The 14,734-nt window shown below is 33.7% G+C and overlaps 2 protein-coding genes across 2 annotated transcripts; one reads left to right on the top strand and one right to left on the bottom strand.

Annotated features, from left to right (window-relative positions):
• The first annotated feature begins 1,029 nt into the window (after positions 1-1,029).
• On the top strand, positions 1,030-8,619 carry LOC131641601 (uncharacterized). The gene is made up of 22 exons (XM_058911900.1): positions 1,030-1,446; positions 1,769-2,365; positions 2,744-2,946; positions 3,251-3,319; positions 3,424-3,558; positions 3,639-3,757; positions 3,841-4,146; positions 4,237-4,324; positions 4,410-4,515; positions 4,613-4,726; positions 4,820-4,983; positions 5,096-5,213; positions 5,636-5,860; positions 5,950-6,140; positions 6,347-6,514; positions 6,626-6,731; positions 6,877-7,014; positions 7,161-7,322; positions 7,403-7,603; positions 7,802-7,996; positions 8,080-8,151; positions 8,226-8,619. Exons 1-22 carry the CDS (start codon positions 1,399-1,401, stop codon positions 8,376-8,378), a joined length of 3,678 nt encoding a protein of 1,225 aa, XP_058767883.1. The 5' UTR covers positions 1,030-1,398; the 3' UTR covers positions 8,379-8,619.
• An 864-nt stretch (positions 8,620-9,483) lies between these two features.
• Positions 9,484-12,742, bottom strand: LOC131641602 (uncharacterized). The gene is made up of 6 exons (XM_058911901.1): positions 12,244-12,742; positions 11,536-11,626; positions 11,275-11,429; positions 10,247-10,274; positions 9,984-10,092; positions 9,484-9,814 (listed from the first exon to the last, which is right to left on the bottom strand). Exons 1-6 carry the CDS (start codon positions 12,436-12,438, stop codon positions 9,733-9,735), a joined length of 660 nt encoding a protein of 219 aa, XP_058767884.1. The 5' UTR covers positions 12,439-12,742; the 3' UTR covers positions 9,484-9,732.
• Between the last annotated feature and the right edge of the window lie 1,992 nt (positions 12,743-14,734).

The following is a 14,734-nucleotide window of genomic DNA, read 5'->3' as shown; positions in this document are numbered from 1 at the left end:
ATTTTTCATATATAAAAATATTTAGATCAATAATAGAATTTTTTCTCGTATACAAACTTCATTTTTGTTTATGTATCATTTACAAAAATATTTGGATAAATAGTAAATTTCGTATATAAAAATATTTAGATCAATAGTAGATTTTTTCTCGTATATTATTTTTTGAATAAAAAATATTTGGATCATAAATACCATTTTTCGTAAATAATAGATTTTTTCCGTATACAAATATTATTTTTATTTTGGTATCATTTACAAAAATATTTGGATCAATATTAAATTTTCGTTTATAAAAATATTTAGATCAATAATAAATTTTTTTGAATAAATTATTCCCGTATATCATTTTTTACTAAAAAAATATTTCGATCATAAATATCATTTTTCTTATATAAAAAAATATATATCAATAATAAATTATTTTTTTTGGAAGAAAGAAGTGAGAAAGTGATGAAAGAGAAAAAAATAGAAAATGGAGAGAGATTTGATAAGTTTGATAAATATAAGAGTTGTATTATTTTAATAATAAAATTAAAAACTTTTTGGCGCAAAGACAAAAAAACCACAATTTTAATGTGGTGGCAAAAAATCAAATAAGGGTATTTTTGACTTTTCCACAACCATTAATTTTCTTATATTATAGATTTAGATATTATATCATCTTACATGTTTGAAGATGTTAATATAAAATAATATTTTAAATAAATTTTCAGATCATAACAAATTTCTAAAAATGCAATACACAAAAATGCAAATAAATTTAAGATAAATAACAAATTAAGTTTATACTTTGAATTTTTCAACCGACCAACTTATGCCTTACAAAACCTAACTCATAATAATTTATTTCCACCTCTATATGTGAGTAAACAAAAGAAAAAATATACTAGTATATATTTTTTGTTGAAAATAAATGAATCCAAAACAAAAACAACAAACAAAAAAATAAAAACGGCCCAAATTAAAATTTAATGAAATCACCATAAAAGAACAAGAAGTAATAAAAAACCATCAAACAAAGAAGACAAAACAACACTACTAGAGAGAGAGTGTGTGTGTTTGTTTTCAATTTTGTTGTTTTTTTTTCTTCTTCTTTAATTTCTCAGTTAAGCTCATTAACAAAGGAAGCTTTTTGATTAAGCAAACCAAACCCTTTTAGTTTTCTCTCTCTCTCTCTCTCTCACACTCTCAATCAAATCTCACACCCATTTCAGTTTTGATTCTCTCTTTATATTTTCTTTTACTCCTAAAACCCTCTTTTTTTTTATTCACATTTCACACTGCCATTTTTGTCCATTTTTCTGCAAAAAAAAAGCTTCATTTTTTATGTCAAAACCTACCCAATTGGTAGTGCATCCACATTGACAGCTTGGTTCTCTCAGATTTGTTTAGGTTAAGATGTTCACTGAAGGACTTGACAAAAACGCTCTTCGTTGGGTCAGAGAGGTAATCTTCACCATTACTGTTTTTCTTCCACTTTTTTAGCTTGCCCAGCTTTGTTAATTTGGGTTTTATCACAATGGGGTTCTCTTAATTCACTTGAATTCTAATAAAGTTGTGATTTTTCTTTTGTTGTGTTACTGCTTTGTAAAGTTCTGATTTTTATGTTTTTAGGTTGTTACTATTTTTGTGTGTTTTTTTCTTTGTTGTTGTTATGATTTTAGAAGGAAATTGGATTCGGAGAACACTACATTGAGATCATGTTGAGGTTTATGAAAATCTAATTTTTTTTGGTTTTTTGATTTTTTTGTATTCGGTGTTTGATTAGAAGGAGGTACCATTCTCAAACTCGACAATGAGATCTCGAAACGATCCGATTAATGGAATGATGAGTGGTGGAGGAAGAGGGTTTGGATTACCGCCACCAGCAAAATTTAGAAGTGGCCATCTTCCAGCAAATGCATTCACTGTGTCAGCAACTGAGAGGTTCGACAGTGGTTCGAATACTGATATGGACGTTAGCGTTGATTCGGATGAGGAAGTTTACGGTGACAAGTATTCTTTGGAATCATCGCCACAAGACAGTAGAATCCCCAATGGTGCTGCTAGGAGAAACGGGAATGGTTTCCAGATGCCACGATCACGATATGCGAGCGATTACGCGTTCTCTGATGTTAGTTCGTCTCGAGAAACACTGTCAGGGCGACAGGGATTGACGAGGGATCCGATGATGAGAGCTGGTTCTAATGTTAGGCAGAATGATTTCACCGAGGAAGAATCGTCGGATTCGGCGGCCAGCTCAGAATTCTCTTCGACACAAGTAGGAAGTGTCAATGGCACTCTTCCGAAAAGTAGGGCTTATGTGTCAGCAGGGTATGCTTCCAGTGTACCTTCAAGGATGAATCAACAAAGTTCTGCAGAAAAGGTGCACTTTCCTTATAAAAATTTCTCTATTTTGTTTGTAAGCACTTGCTAGTTGCTATCTATGAAGCACGGACACAAAAAACACGACAACGACACTGATACATGGACACTGGTGATAATTTGAAAAAATGAATAAATTAAACGTAATCACAAGTGTCTATGTTAGTTTCGGAGGTGTGCTACAGAGCTTGCTACTGCTTTCCGTTGGTGAATGAATACTAAGTAGCACCAACACTTCAAATTGAAGGCTCGTTCAACATTAACATAACACCAACATATGTTGTTTACATTCAAATATTCCTCTTCTAAAGTTGTTACAAGTTTCTTTGGCTGGCTGAGATTTGCCTAACTTTGTGATCTGTGCTATGGTAATTTTCAGAGTGGACGATTATCTGACGACGAGGACGTTCCGAGTGCACCACCATTTTGTGGTTCTACTCAAGAGATAAGACCAACTAATGAGCAAATTTCAACTTCTACAGCTCGTAGTACTCCAAATAAAGCAGAATCAAGTACCTTGAAATCTGTAACCAAGGATAAGTTTGAGAACCACGGAGATGCAAGCTCGGAACAATTTGTTAGGTTAGTATATTTAATCGAATAGTAATTGCATGCCTCTCAACACCGAGTTCTTAATTTTCATCAAACATACATGACATTGTAACCATACAGCATATACAAATGTATAGTAGTTTTAATTCAGTGTATAGTTGAAATCGCTGGGAATTTTAAGAAATCATGTTGGCACCATAATCTTGCCGAAGCTCCAAATTGAGCTTTTGCAAAAAAACGGTGTCATATCATGATTCTGCCTAACTTACCGTGAGTCCAAACACGCTTAATTCGATATCATCTTTAATCTTGATGTGTTTTTGGCTTTTTGCAGAACTGCTACTGGTTCTGAGGGTGCTGCATCTTCTAATCCACAACCACGCCTACCAACATTTCATGCAAGGTATCAATATTTAGACTTCTGGTTCATGTTGAATATTTTTCTCCTTTCGCATGATAATATAATACTACGGTAATATAATATATAACTACGTAAATTCATTTCAGTGCTCTTGGACCATGGCAAGCAGTAATTGCATACGATGCCTGCGCGCGTCTTTGCCTTCATGCTTGGGCAATGCAATGTATGGAAGCTCCTATGTTCTTAGAAAATGAATGTTCTCTACTAAGGGATGCATTTGGGTGAGTAAGACTCCAGATTCTTCCATCACTACTCTCTTCTCCTTCAAGTGTTGATGTAATCAATTATTTTTAATACGTAGATTGCGACAAGTGCTACTTCAACCCGAAGAGGAATTATTGGTAAAATGCAATACGGAGCTTTCCAGCGAGGGTGTTGTACCTAAACCAAAAATACTTATTGGCAAGATGAAGGTGCAAGGTATAATCTCGTGTTATTGTTTTACTATTCAAATTATTCAACTTCTCCATAGTGAGTCACTTGAGACATTCTTCACTTTTCAGTACGTAAAGTCAAAAGGGGTGTCGACCCTCCTACTGGCTGTAGCATGTCATCAATAGTGACAGACAAAATTAAAATGGAATCAGTACGATACCAGTTCTCGAATTTACAGTCAAAAATATCTTCTGGTTGGCACGCTCTTAGGAAAGTTCGCTTTGTACCACATTTGCCGGCTAATGGCTCCTTCACACACAAAAGCTTGGCATATGTGCATGCTAGCACTCGCTATATACAGCAAGTCTCTGGACTCCTGAAAGTTGGTGTAACAACTTTGCGGAGCAATTCATCATCCTATGATATTGTGCAAGGTATGATGTTATGGTATTATAATTTCACTTATTTAGGCTTTAACTTCATCTTATTTCATTCAAATTTATTTTCTGTGTGTTTATCATCAGAGACATTCTCGTGTTCGTTAAGACTGAAAAGCTTAGTTGAAGAAGATGCCATTAAGTTGCATCCTGGATCTGGTGAAACCCATATGTTGTAAGTTATTTTTCTTCTTTTTTGTCTTTTTCTACGTTCACAACTATGGTGGTTGAACATATTTCTTGCCTGCCTACCTTTACAGTTTTCCAGATAGTCTTGGAGATGATTTACTTATTGAAGTTCAAGATTCGAAGGGAAAACATTTTGGCCGTGTTCTTGTCCAAGTGGCTGCTATAACTGATAATCCGGTAATATTTTGTTGAACTTATTTTTCAGAAAGTTATTAGTGCATGTCCCGAGTGTTGATCATTATGATATAATAATTCACGTTCAATCTGAAAACAGGCGGACAAAGTACGCTGGTGGCCTATTTATCGTGAGCCAGACCATGAGCTTGTTGGCAAGATACAACTTTCTATAAATTATACTACAAGTGCAGATGACAATAGTCATCTTAAGGTTAGTTTCGAAGAACAGTAGCTTGTTTTCTGTTTTACCAACGAGTTTCAAAATTGAATATTTCTCATCGCACTTTGTCTCTTGTGGTCACAGTGTGGTTCTGTAGCAGAGACAGTTGCGTACGACTTAGTTTTAGAAGTTGCGATGAAAGTTCAAGGCTTCCAACAAAGGAACCTATTGTTAGATGGTCCGTGGAAATGGCTCTTGACAGAGTTTGCTTCATATTATGGCGTATCTGAGATATATACCAAGCTGAGGTACTGAGAAGTTGATGAGCAATTTTCTACAGCAATATTTAATTTATTAAACTTTATCTAAATTATTGCATTAGTCATATACTCATAATATTCTGCACTTCTACTTGAATAGGTACCTATCGTATGTAATGGATGTAGCTACACCAACAGCCGACTGCCTTAACTTGGTATATAATCTGCTGACACCTGTTATCATGAAGGGAAATAGCAAGACTTTGAGCCATCAGGAGGTATCTTCGGCATCTCTTTTATTAGATTGATATATGCTCTGTTTGGATAAATGGTTTAATTAAGCTCTTAGTGTATAAGTGTTTATGTATAATCTATTTCTATAACAAAAATTAAGTCAACATATAAGCTATCTCAGAGATTTTATGGCAATATCAGAAAAAAACTTATGGACATGTCATAAGTTGTTTTCATATAATCTCCCAAACAGTCTCACAGGAACTTATGCCGGTAAATAATCTCAAATAAGTCAATCCAAAGATTCCTCTAATGTAACTTAGATTGATTATACTTTTGTAATTTTTTTTTAAAGTTTTTTTCAAAGATCACCTTTATCCTAATTTTAATTTGCATTTACTTACTGTCAAGTAGATTGACTTTTTTTTGTCTTATCTAATACGGCTCAATTTGTTCATCTTATCAGAACCGATTATTAGGAGAAAACAAGGAAGAAATTGAACAGATACTCTCCCTCACTTTTGAGAATTACAAGTCACTTGATGAATCATCTTTCTCTGGTATCATCGATGTTTTCAGACCGGCATCTGATCGTGCAGCGCCTGCCTTGGAACCTGCCGTTAAACTTTACAAGCTTCTCCATGATATCCTATCTCCTGAGGCCCAAACTGCTTTCTGTCATTATTTCCAGGTTGGAGAAATTCGAGTTTTTGATGATGATTATGACAATTGCTAATTGAATACACTTTTCGGTTTAATTGACAATCAATATATCCTCAGGTTGCTGCAAAAAAGAGGGCTAGAAGACACCTTTCTGACACAGATGAATATATTACACAGAACAATGAAGGTTGTTTGATGGATCACATGACTATTAATATTGCTTACCAGAAGATGAAAACTCTCTGCACAAATCTTAGGAATGAAATCTATACGGATATCCAAATTCATAACCAAAATATACTTCCCAGGTATCATTCATTTCTCAAACTATCTTGTATTTACTTTGCTTGCACATTGCTTCTCATCTTGAATTTCGCTTATTTGTTGCAAGTTTGTCACATTAACAATATCTATTATCTAATGTGCACGTGATAACATACTTTTCTCTGTATAGTTACTTTTTTATTTGTTTGAAACTTGACTAATAAAAGTCATCATTTGGATCACTTTACAGCTTTGTAGACCTGCCAAATCTTTCTGCTTCCATATACAGCACAGAGCTTTGCAACAGGTTACGAGCGTTCCTCATATCTTGTCCACCGACAGGTCCATCATCACCCGTAGCAGAACTTCTTATTGCTACATCAGATTTTCAACGAGATCTTTCAGCCTGGAATATCAAGTAAGTGTCTATACTAGTGTTAGCATTTGGCTAGAAGCATAGCTCTAATTATGTAGTCAAAGAATGAAACCCTTTCGTTAATACGCAAGTCATGCTTTATTTCCTTCTCAGTCCTATCAAAGGTGGAGTCGACGCGAAAGAGCTGTTCCATTTGTATATTCTTGTTTGGATCCAAGATAAACGACAATCTTTGCTTGAGTCATGCAAATTAGACAAGGTACACTTTTTTTCTTCATTGTTGCGACGCTTTTTCATGATACTTTTTGACGGAAGCACTTAATTAATCATGTGTTGGACAGTATCCGTTAAGTGATAGAACTTCCTTGTGTTGACGAGGATGTTTAAATGCTTTGTTTTTGCAGGTGAAGTGGTCTGGAGTTAGAACACAGCATTCTACTACTCCCTTTGTTGATGACATGTATGAGCGGCTGAAGGAGACATTGACCGACTACGAGGTCATCATTTGCCGTTGGCCGGAATATATAATGGTTTTAGAAAATGTACGTCAAATCTTATTATCACTTTCCTGTTTCCTCATCCTGATTTTTTCTTTTTCTTGTGAAAATCTTAGATGATGCCAAAATTCTATTTTCTTGTTGTCATCTTAATTTAGTCGATTTTAACTAATAGAAGAAAATTATGACAGGCAATAGCTGATATTGAAAAGGCCATTATTGAAGCTTTAGATAAACAATATGCGGATGTATTAGCTCCTCTTAAAGAAAGCATGACTCCAAAGAAGTTTGGGTTGAAGTATGTCCAAAAGCTTGCAAAACGGTCTACATGCGCGTATGTGGTTCCTGATGAGGTGAGCTGAATTTCAGGAAAAAAAGTTCTTTTGGACAACACTTTGCTCATACAATTGAAACTTATGTTACCTTTTATCAGGTTGGAATTCTTTTGAATTCTCTGAAGAGAATGCTCGACACCTTACGTCCTAGGATTGAATCACAGTTCAAATCATGGGGTTCTTGCTTGCCAAATGCCGGAAATACAGCACCTGGTGAGCGACTCAGCGAAGTGACAGTGATGCTGAGAGCAAAGTTCAGAAACTACCTGCAGGCTATTGTGGAGAAACTCGTCGAGAATGTAAGTAGCTTTCTGAAATCAAATTTATTGTTGTTATTATTCTAATACTGATGCACGGGGACCATTGTTGTCAAATAGCAGTGCTATAGCTACTATAGCTTTAGCCGAATTTGAACAAAAGCTATTGTTCCCCGATACACATTTTAGTACAAAGTGTTGTCAAATAGTGCTGATGTGTATCTTTCGATTTTGTTTCAGACGAAGTTACAAAATGCTACCAAGTTAAAGAAGATTCTTCAAGATTCAAAGGAAACCGTGGTAGAGTCTGATTTAAAAGGTAGAATGCAGCCACTGAAAGAGCAGTTAGCCAGTACCATAAGTCACATTCACAGTGTCTGCGAAACTCATGTTTTCATTTCCATCTGTCGAGGTTATTGGGATCGAATGGGACAGGTAACTACTTTACCTTCGTCTCATAGCATCATTAGATTTGATAAATTTTATGAAAATTTGCTCATGTATTCCTTATGTAACAGGAAATTTTGAGTTTCTTGGAGAACAGAAAAGAGAATAGGTCATGGTACAAGGGTTCAAGGGTGGCTGTTTCTGTAAGTAACAACCTCTCTTAATGCGCGCTCGGCATCCGGATTTTATGAATTGTAACATGAATGTATGTGTGCAGGTTCTTGATGATACATTTGCCTCACAGATGCAACAGCTTTTAGGAAATGCAATACAAGAGAAAGACATGGAGGCACCTAGGTGCATCATGGAAGTTCGATCTATGCTGTGCAAAGATGCCCCTAATCACAAGGACAACAGTTTTTACTATTAGGCTAATTAATACACATGTAAATAATATGATGAAGGTACCAATTTTTTGTAGCAGGAGTAAGGAACTCCAATATTCATATGATTTTTACTTACTGAGAAATGGGAAATAGTGCATTTTTTTAAACATTGGTAGGAACATATAATTTTACTAGTTTTTTGCATTCTATTAATCTAATCTCATACCTTATTTTTTTGTAAGAAATGCAATTAAAATTTTGCTTAACTTCTTAATTGTTCTGATGGTTTATTGTTCATACCGTGCATCATAGTTATTTATCTCATTCATCTAGAGTATTAAAAGGTGTATCAAGTAGCACCGACACCTATGAAAAATGTGTATGTCTGTCAATTGTGTCATGTTTTTGGTGTTAATAACATATATTCTAATTTAAGACTAAAGTTATCCGTTTTGTAATAACTGATTTTTGACCTTTTACTTTTTACACTGTTCCCATTAATCTAATAAAAATGACATCAAATTTTAGGACTAAATATGCATAGTTTCAACAAAATCATGAAATTTGAAGTTTAATTTCTCTAAAATATTATTTATTTTTAGGCTCTATTTACATTTTAAAAAATATATTATTTAGAGAACTAAAACATTTATTTTTAAAATAGGCTCTACTCTTGCAACCTGCAATATATTGTGGAGAACTGAAATATACTAAAATTTAATGAAGACAAGACTGCAGATTTAAAATAAGCATTGGTGACACTGTTCCTGAGAAAAATGCAGGTTATGTTTCAGGGCTAGGGCTTGAAATAGTGAATTTATTTTACAAGATCGAAATCAAATCGAACTACATTAAGATCGGTTATGTTTCAGGACTTGAAATAGTGAGTCTTATTTGCACTCGGAGCATTTGAATAGAGATATTTACAAGATCAAAATCAAATCAAATCAAACTACATTAAGATCGGTTATGTTTCAGGAGTTGAAATAGCGAGTCTTATTTGCACTCGGAGCATTTGAATAGAGATATTTACAAGATCGAAATCAAATTGAATCAAACTACATTAAGATCGGTAATGTTTCAGGATTTGAAATAGTGAATCTTATTTGCATTCGGAGCATTTGAATAGACATATTTACAAGATCCAAATCAAATCAAATGAAACTACATTAACATTGGTCATGTTTCAGGGCTTGAAATAGTGAATCTTATTTGCACTCGGAGCATTTGAATAGAGATATTTACAAGATCGAAATCAAATCGAACTACATTAAGATCAATTGATCTGTAGTGCAAACAAATTGAACTGTACATCAAACTGAGTTGCAGCAGCAAGCAAAGCAAAGTACAACAGTTAAATAACTATATCACAATGTTTCTCCAAGCTGCATTGCCAAATCAGATTAGCTTTGATATCACTTGACAAGAAGTCCAGAATGCTTTAGTTGCAGCCCTTAGAATAACAGGATTTTGATATATCCTGTCAAGAATGAAATTGTTAACTAAAGAGGAAAAAACCAATTCTAACAACCTCTGTAAAACCAACACTAAACATAGAATTCAGCCATATAGTATTGATCTGATTATAAATTAATCAATTCGTAAACATTTGAAGAGAGTAGGAGGTGAGTCAGTCATCAGTCATTTACCCAATGGCTGTAGCCCCCCATGATGCAACATTATAAATAACTTTGCTCCCATCCCAGGCCTTTCGAAGCTTTCCCTTTTTCTTTTTCACCGAAAATGTCTTGCTGAGTGCTGATGAATATGGCAAAATGAAGTTTCAGAAATCGATTCCCAATTAATATGTAACTAACAATAACTGTCTGAAACTAGAGCACAAAATATCATATGGATAAAAATGTAAGCTAAGAAAAAGATGTCATATTAGGAGGGAAGCAATCAAACTCACCATCCTGAAGTTGATTTGGAGTCAAATCCTGCAGAAAAAAACAAAGTGATTAATTAGAGAAAGGACAGGCAACAGTAGAAACTTAAAATAAAACAGATGCATCAGATATAATATATTTCCCGTTATTGATCAAAGTCAAGACATAGTTAGTAGGATTTGTTTTATCTTAAATTATGAAAAGAAAAGAAGCATAAAATAAGACTTGTTTTAAAATAAAACAAGAAAGAAAAGAAGCATCCCCTATAGACCATCTTTAAAAACACACATATTCCTCATGCTTCAGCTTCCCACCTCCAAAAACTTCAAACCCCAAAATACCCCTAATAAAGCTAAAAACATCATTCAGTAGGAATGAATCAATGATTGTTAGTAGGATACAATTTCCTTTTTTCTAGCAAGATTGTGAGGTCGCTTAGACAATCACCATTTTTGGGATCGTTTTGAGAAATTGAGATAGACAGATCTCAACAATCTTCCTTACGATCCCACTCATAACACAATTTTGCATGCAATCTTACTTGTTCAAGGGAAGCATGAGTGTAAAAATGTGTGAGTTTACAATTTAATTCACAATCATGACAACACTAAAGCAAAGAACCTACATACAGTCATGCCATGGAAAAGGAAAATATATGACCTGATATTACTTTTTTTTTAATAACTTTACATAAGAGGGCAGCAATACTCTTTGACATCAATTGAAGGTTTTCGTAGTTTTTATTGTTACACAAAGGTAAGAAGAACCAAAGAAACAAAAACATTCAAATACCAACTAATCCCGGCTAGGACAAGTTAGACAACCTTTAAAAAGGTTAGGGTAGAATAGTTCCCTCCTCAAAATTCTACAGGAATTATTTCAGTGAGGAATTTACAGCTCAACTAACGATCATACATTTAGATTTTCACATTGGTCTAATCATTGTAGCAATTCAGACTATAGCACAAATCTATCATATACCACATTAAATTCCTAGGTATGGCGCCGAGCCTCCAACAAAATAAAGGAACATGCAGATAACAATACATACCTTGGTTTTCTTAAGGGACAACAAATAGGCCGCCATAAAGCAAGCGATTCCATCGACTATATCATCTTGTCTAACAAGAACATAATCTTCTTCATCAGAGTCAACACCTTCCCAAAGATCATTTTCACTTACCAGATCCCAAGAACTACCTTCTTCTGCAACAACAATCCAAGCAAGCTAAATCTTATTAAAATCCCAAAACCCAAAAAAGAAGAAAAAAAAACATTTGAAACACAAGTACAAAGATGATCCGTTGCATACCGCCTGTGTTCTGATAAACCGACGCCTGTGCACACTCTAACTTCTCAAGGAAATCAGGGCACTCAAGTCTAGACTTGAGCAAATCACACAACTACACAAGGACAAACAAATAATGTCACATTTTAAACGATTCTAACATTAATAATAATCTCCAACAATGAAGCAGTTGTTTTCTAATCAAGCACGCCCAACACTAGTGGTGACCATAAGGATCAACAGCTCTAATAACTTGCATGAGACTATTATATTTCTATCTTTGCACATAATAACAAGTCCATTCCAAACTACGAACCATTTATTAATTTTTTTCAAATATACCCATAATTAATACGGCTAAATACTGTCTTGGGAGATGAAAAGTCAGAGTTGAAGATAATACTATTGTAGTTTAGGAATATTCATACATTAAATACACCACCTACTAACATATATAAACCAGTTTAAATGGATTTTATCTTTTGTTATAAAATCAGCTTGTGCAATAAGCTGCAAATAAGCTGTTTATCCAAACAGACCCTAAATGTGCAAAAGGAGCTTATAATAAATGTGTTTGAATCCACTAACATGCAGTACAGATGAAAAACTAACTTCAATTTCAATTTCATATAGTAATTCACGGAATAAACAAAAAACACATAACCTATAACAGAAGAAAAATTGAAATTTCATAATATTTGCATGAATCAAAAAGGGAGAGGAAATAGTTACCTGATCGGCTTCTGGATCGGGTGGTGTAGAAGGGAGATTATCATCGTTAGAATCAGAAACATCGCCGTCTTGATCGGAAGCTTGATCGGAAGCGTTGTTGATGAGTTCAAGGGCTCGCTGACACTGTTCCAAAACGGTTTGAAGAGTTTTCCTCTTGACCCGAACCGGTTCTGGATCGGAGAGAATAGCTTCCATATTCCGGTTCGGAGGGAATGAAAAATTGAGGGTCTGTTTGGTTGTTTGGGATTTGGGAACCCTAGATGATGAGGAAAAGAGAAAGGAATATTAGGAATATTATTTTGTTTTTTTATTTTAAAATTAATGAGTTAATTAATGGTGATGAAGGTGAAAAAAAAGAGAAGAATAGCACGTGAGTTTTTATTTAATGTTAATTATGAATTATAGAATGTTGTCGTCGCGTGAGGGTTTTGGGTTGGAGTGATGGAATGGAATGGAAAGAAAACAGAGAGAAGATGGCTGGCAGGTGCGGCCGTCAGACCATCCAATCATGTAAAATCTAAAATTTCTAAGGCTCGGCCGTCGCTTTATATTGCTCTAAGCATATTTTTTTAATTTCTCTTTTGGTTTATTTCCATTATTATTATTATGATAATACTCCTCCGTAACTTACAAGTAACATAGACAACTATAATTAGATAATTAAAATTATGTTCCTAATTAGAAATGATAAATTTTTTTTTTTATAAATTTAAGAAATAGTGTGGGAAAAAGGTGAATACGCATATTTAATTAATTTTTAAATTAATAACACATTTGTCCTTTGTCATATAGACTAATTTTAATTTATCCACTATTAAAAAATTGAAATTGCAAACATAAATTTTATTAATTTAACTTAGTCAATTAAACAAGAGAGACATTCAAGAGAATTACATTTTTGATAAAATAGTTGAACATCACTATAATTAAAACCTCACTGATGTATTTCACTTATAAAGCGACTAAGGTAACTTTTAGTAGTAAAAGAAAATACTCCCTCCGGATATATCTTTAGCATAGTAAAAATCTCATTGTTCAAAGTTTCACTTTCAAACCCAAAATCATAGCCTTTGTTTGGGTATTTGTTGACATCAAACTCCACCTTCATATCAGAAAAATTTGCTTCACTTTTGTCCATTGAATCCTCAACAATCTCTTCAGCTACTTCATTAAACCCCCCTAGTAACTTATTCAAATCAAAGAAGTTCTTCACCTGAGTTTTGCTTGCATGCTCTCTATTTTCTTTGAGAGTGTGAACATGAAAAGTTTCTTTCATGGAACTCATTTTACACTTAAATCTCAAAAGCTCTAAAATGGGTATTTATAGAACAACTTGGTTAAAAGTTCATGCACTAGCTTACAACATCTATTCTATCTCTTTTTCATTTTAAAAAATCTTTGGTTAAAAAGTATGTAGCGTGTATATATGTAGCTTGTATTCAAAGGTTGTTGCATTGGAAACTTAATAGAGTAAAAACTATCATTAAGGGTAAAAATGACATTTAAAGAGAAAAAAGACATTAAAAGTTGTGCTTTTTCTTATAATTAGGACCAAAAAATCTTTCAAAAATCTTCTTATATTAAGGACCAGAGGGAGTAAAAAAAAGAGAGAGGTGAAATTGAGTAAATGATGATTGAAATCTAGTGTGTTTAAAAGTGAGGAGACACCCTTTTTTATAGTAGAAAAAATGGTTAAAAAATAGAAAGAGTTCATGAGACTTTTAAAGATTATAATCAATTATTGATTATGTAATTTAAATATGAAAGATTTTTAAATAGTGTTGTCACTAATCAACTAAAAAGTCCTGCTAATCAAGTATGATACATTACAAATGGGATAATTGATTAACAATAATGTGTTAATTGACTATCTAGTATAAATTACACTCGTAAAGGATTATTTGAACCAATAACCAACTAGCTACTTGTGCAAAGCATTTTCTGTTGGTTTTACCAAAATAAGATGGGCCTAACAAACGTTTGGTGAGTATGCTAGAGTTACCTTAGTAACTAATGAGTTACTCTAACATTTTACAATACTCTGACACTGTGCTATGTGAACAATCGACCAGACGAGCTTTTACACTTCCTTTATTTCACCACTTTAAGGCTTCAAGTTCCTGGCTTACATAATCTTTGACTTTCGTACTATATTGGAACCCTCGGTCTTCTCCCTGATAAGGCTCAAGATAACTTCAAGATAAGCGTCATCATCTAGAAAAAAACAGAAAGATATCATCATGATAAATCAAAGGATCAAGCATCAGAATTCCACTAAACATCGATTCCATCATCAAAACCACCATAATCAAAACATCAGTTGTAGTTTGTTATACCCGCAAGCACATAGATCCACATTCTCAGCAAATGGAACTTTTTTCTTATTACCTTTGTCTTTATCCACTTTACTTTTCTCCGTGTTTCTTTTTACTTCTCCTTTGTTTGGTTTGTTTTCTTTAGGGTTGGAGTCTTCAACATCAACATTTGTCTT

This window comes from Vicia villosa, unplaced genomic scaffold (assembly GCF_029867415.1).
Source record: "Vicia villosa cultivar HV-30 ecotype Madison, WI unplaced genomic scaffold, Vvil1.0 ctg.003872F_1_1, whole genome shotgun sequence".
Lineage (NCBI taxonomy): Eukaryota > Viridiplantae > Streptophyta > Magnoliopsida > Fabales > Fabaceae > Vicia > Vicia villosa.
The sequence above is the reverse complement of the archived record's forward strand: the minus strand, read 5'-3'. Positions and strand labels throughout refer to the sequence as shown.

Coding starts and splice junctions, on each gene's coding strand:
- LOC131641602 (XM_058911901.1), bottom strand. CDS start 12,438: ATGGAAGCTATTCTCTCCGATCCAGAACCGGTTCGGGTCAAGAGGAAA. Junction 10,093..10,246: donor TCCAAATCAACTTCAGGATG/GTGAGTTTGATT, acceptor CATATTCATCAG/CACTCAGCAAGACATTTTCG. Junction 9,815..9,983: donor TGGGGGGCTACAGCCATTGG/GTAAATGACTGA, acceptor CATTCTTGACAG/GATATATCAAAATCCTGTTA.
- LOC131641601 (XM_058911900.1), top strand. CDS start 1,399: ATGTTCACTGAAGGACTTGACAAAAACGCTCTTCGTTGGGTCAGAGAG. Junction 6,515..6,625: donor CTTTCAGCCTGGAATATCAA/GTAAGTGTCTAT, acceptor TTTCCTTCTCAG/TCCTATCAAAGGTGGAGTCG. Junction 7,997..8,079: donor ATTGGGATCGAATGGGACAG/GTAACTACTTTA, acceptor CTTATGTAACAG/GAAATTTTGAGTTTCTTGGA.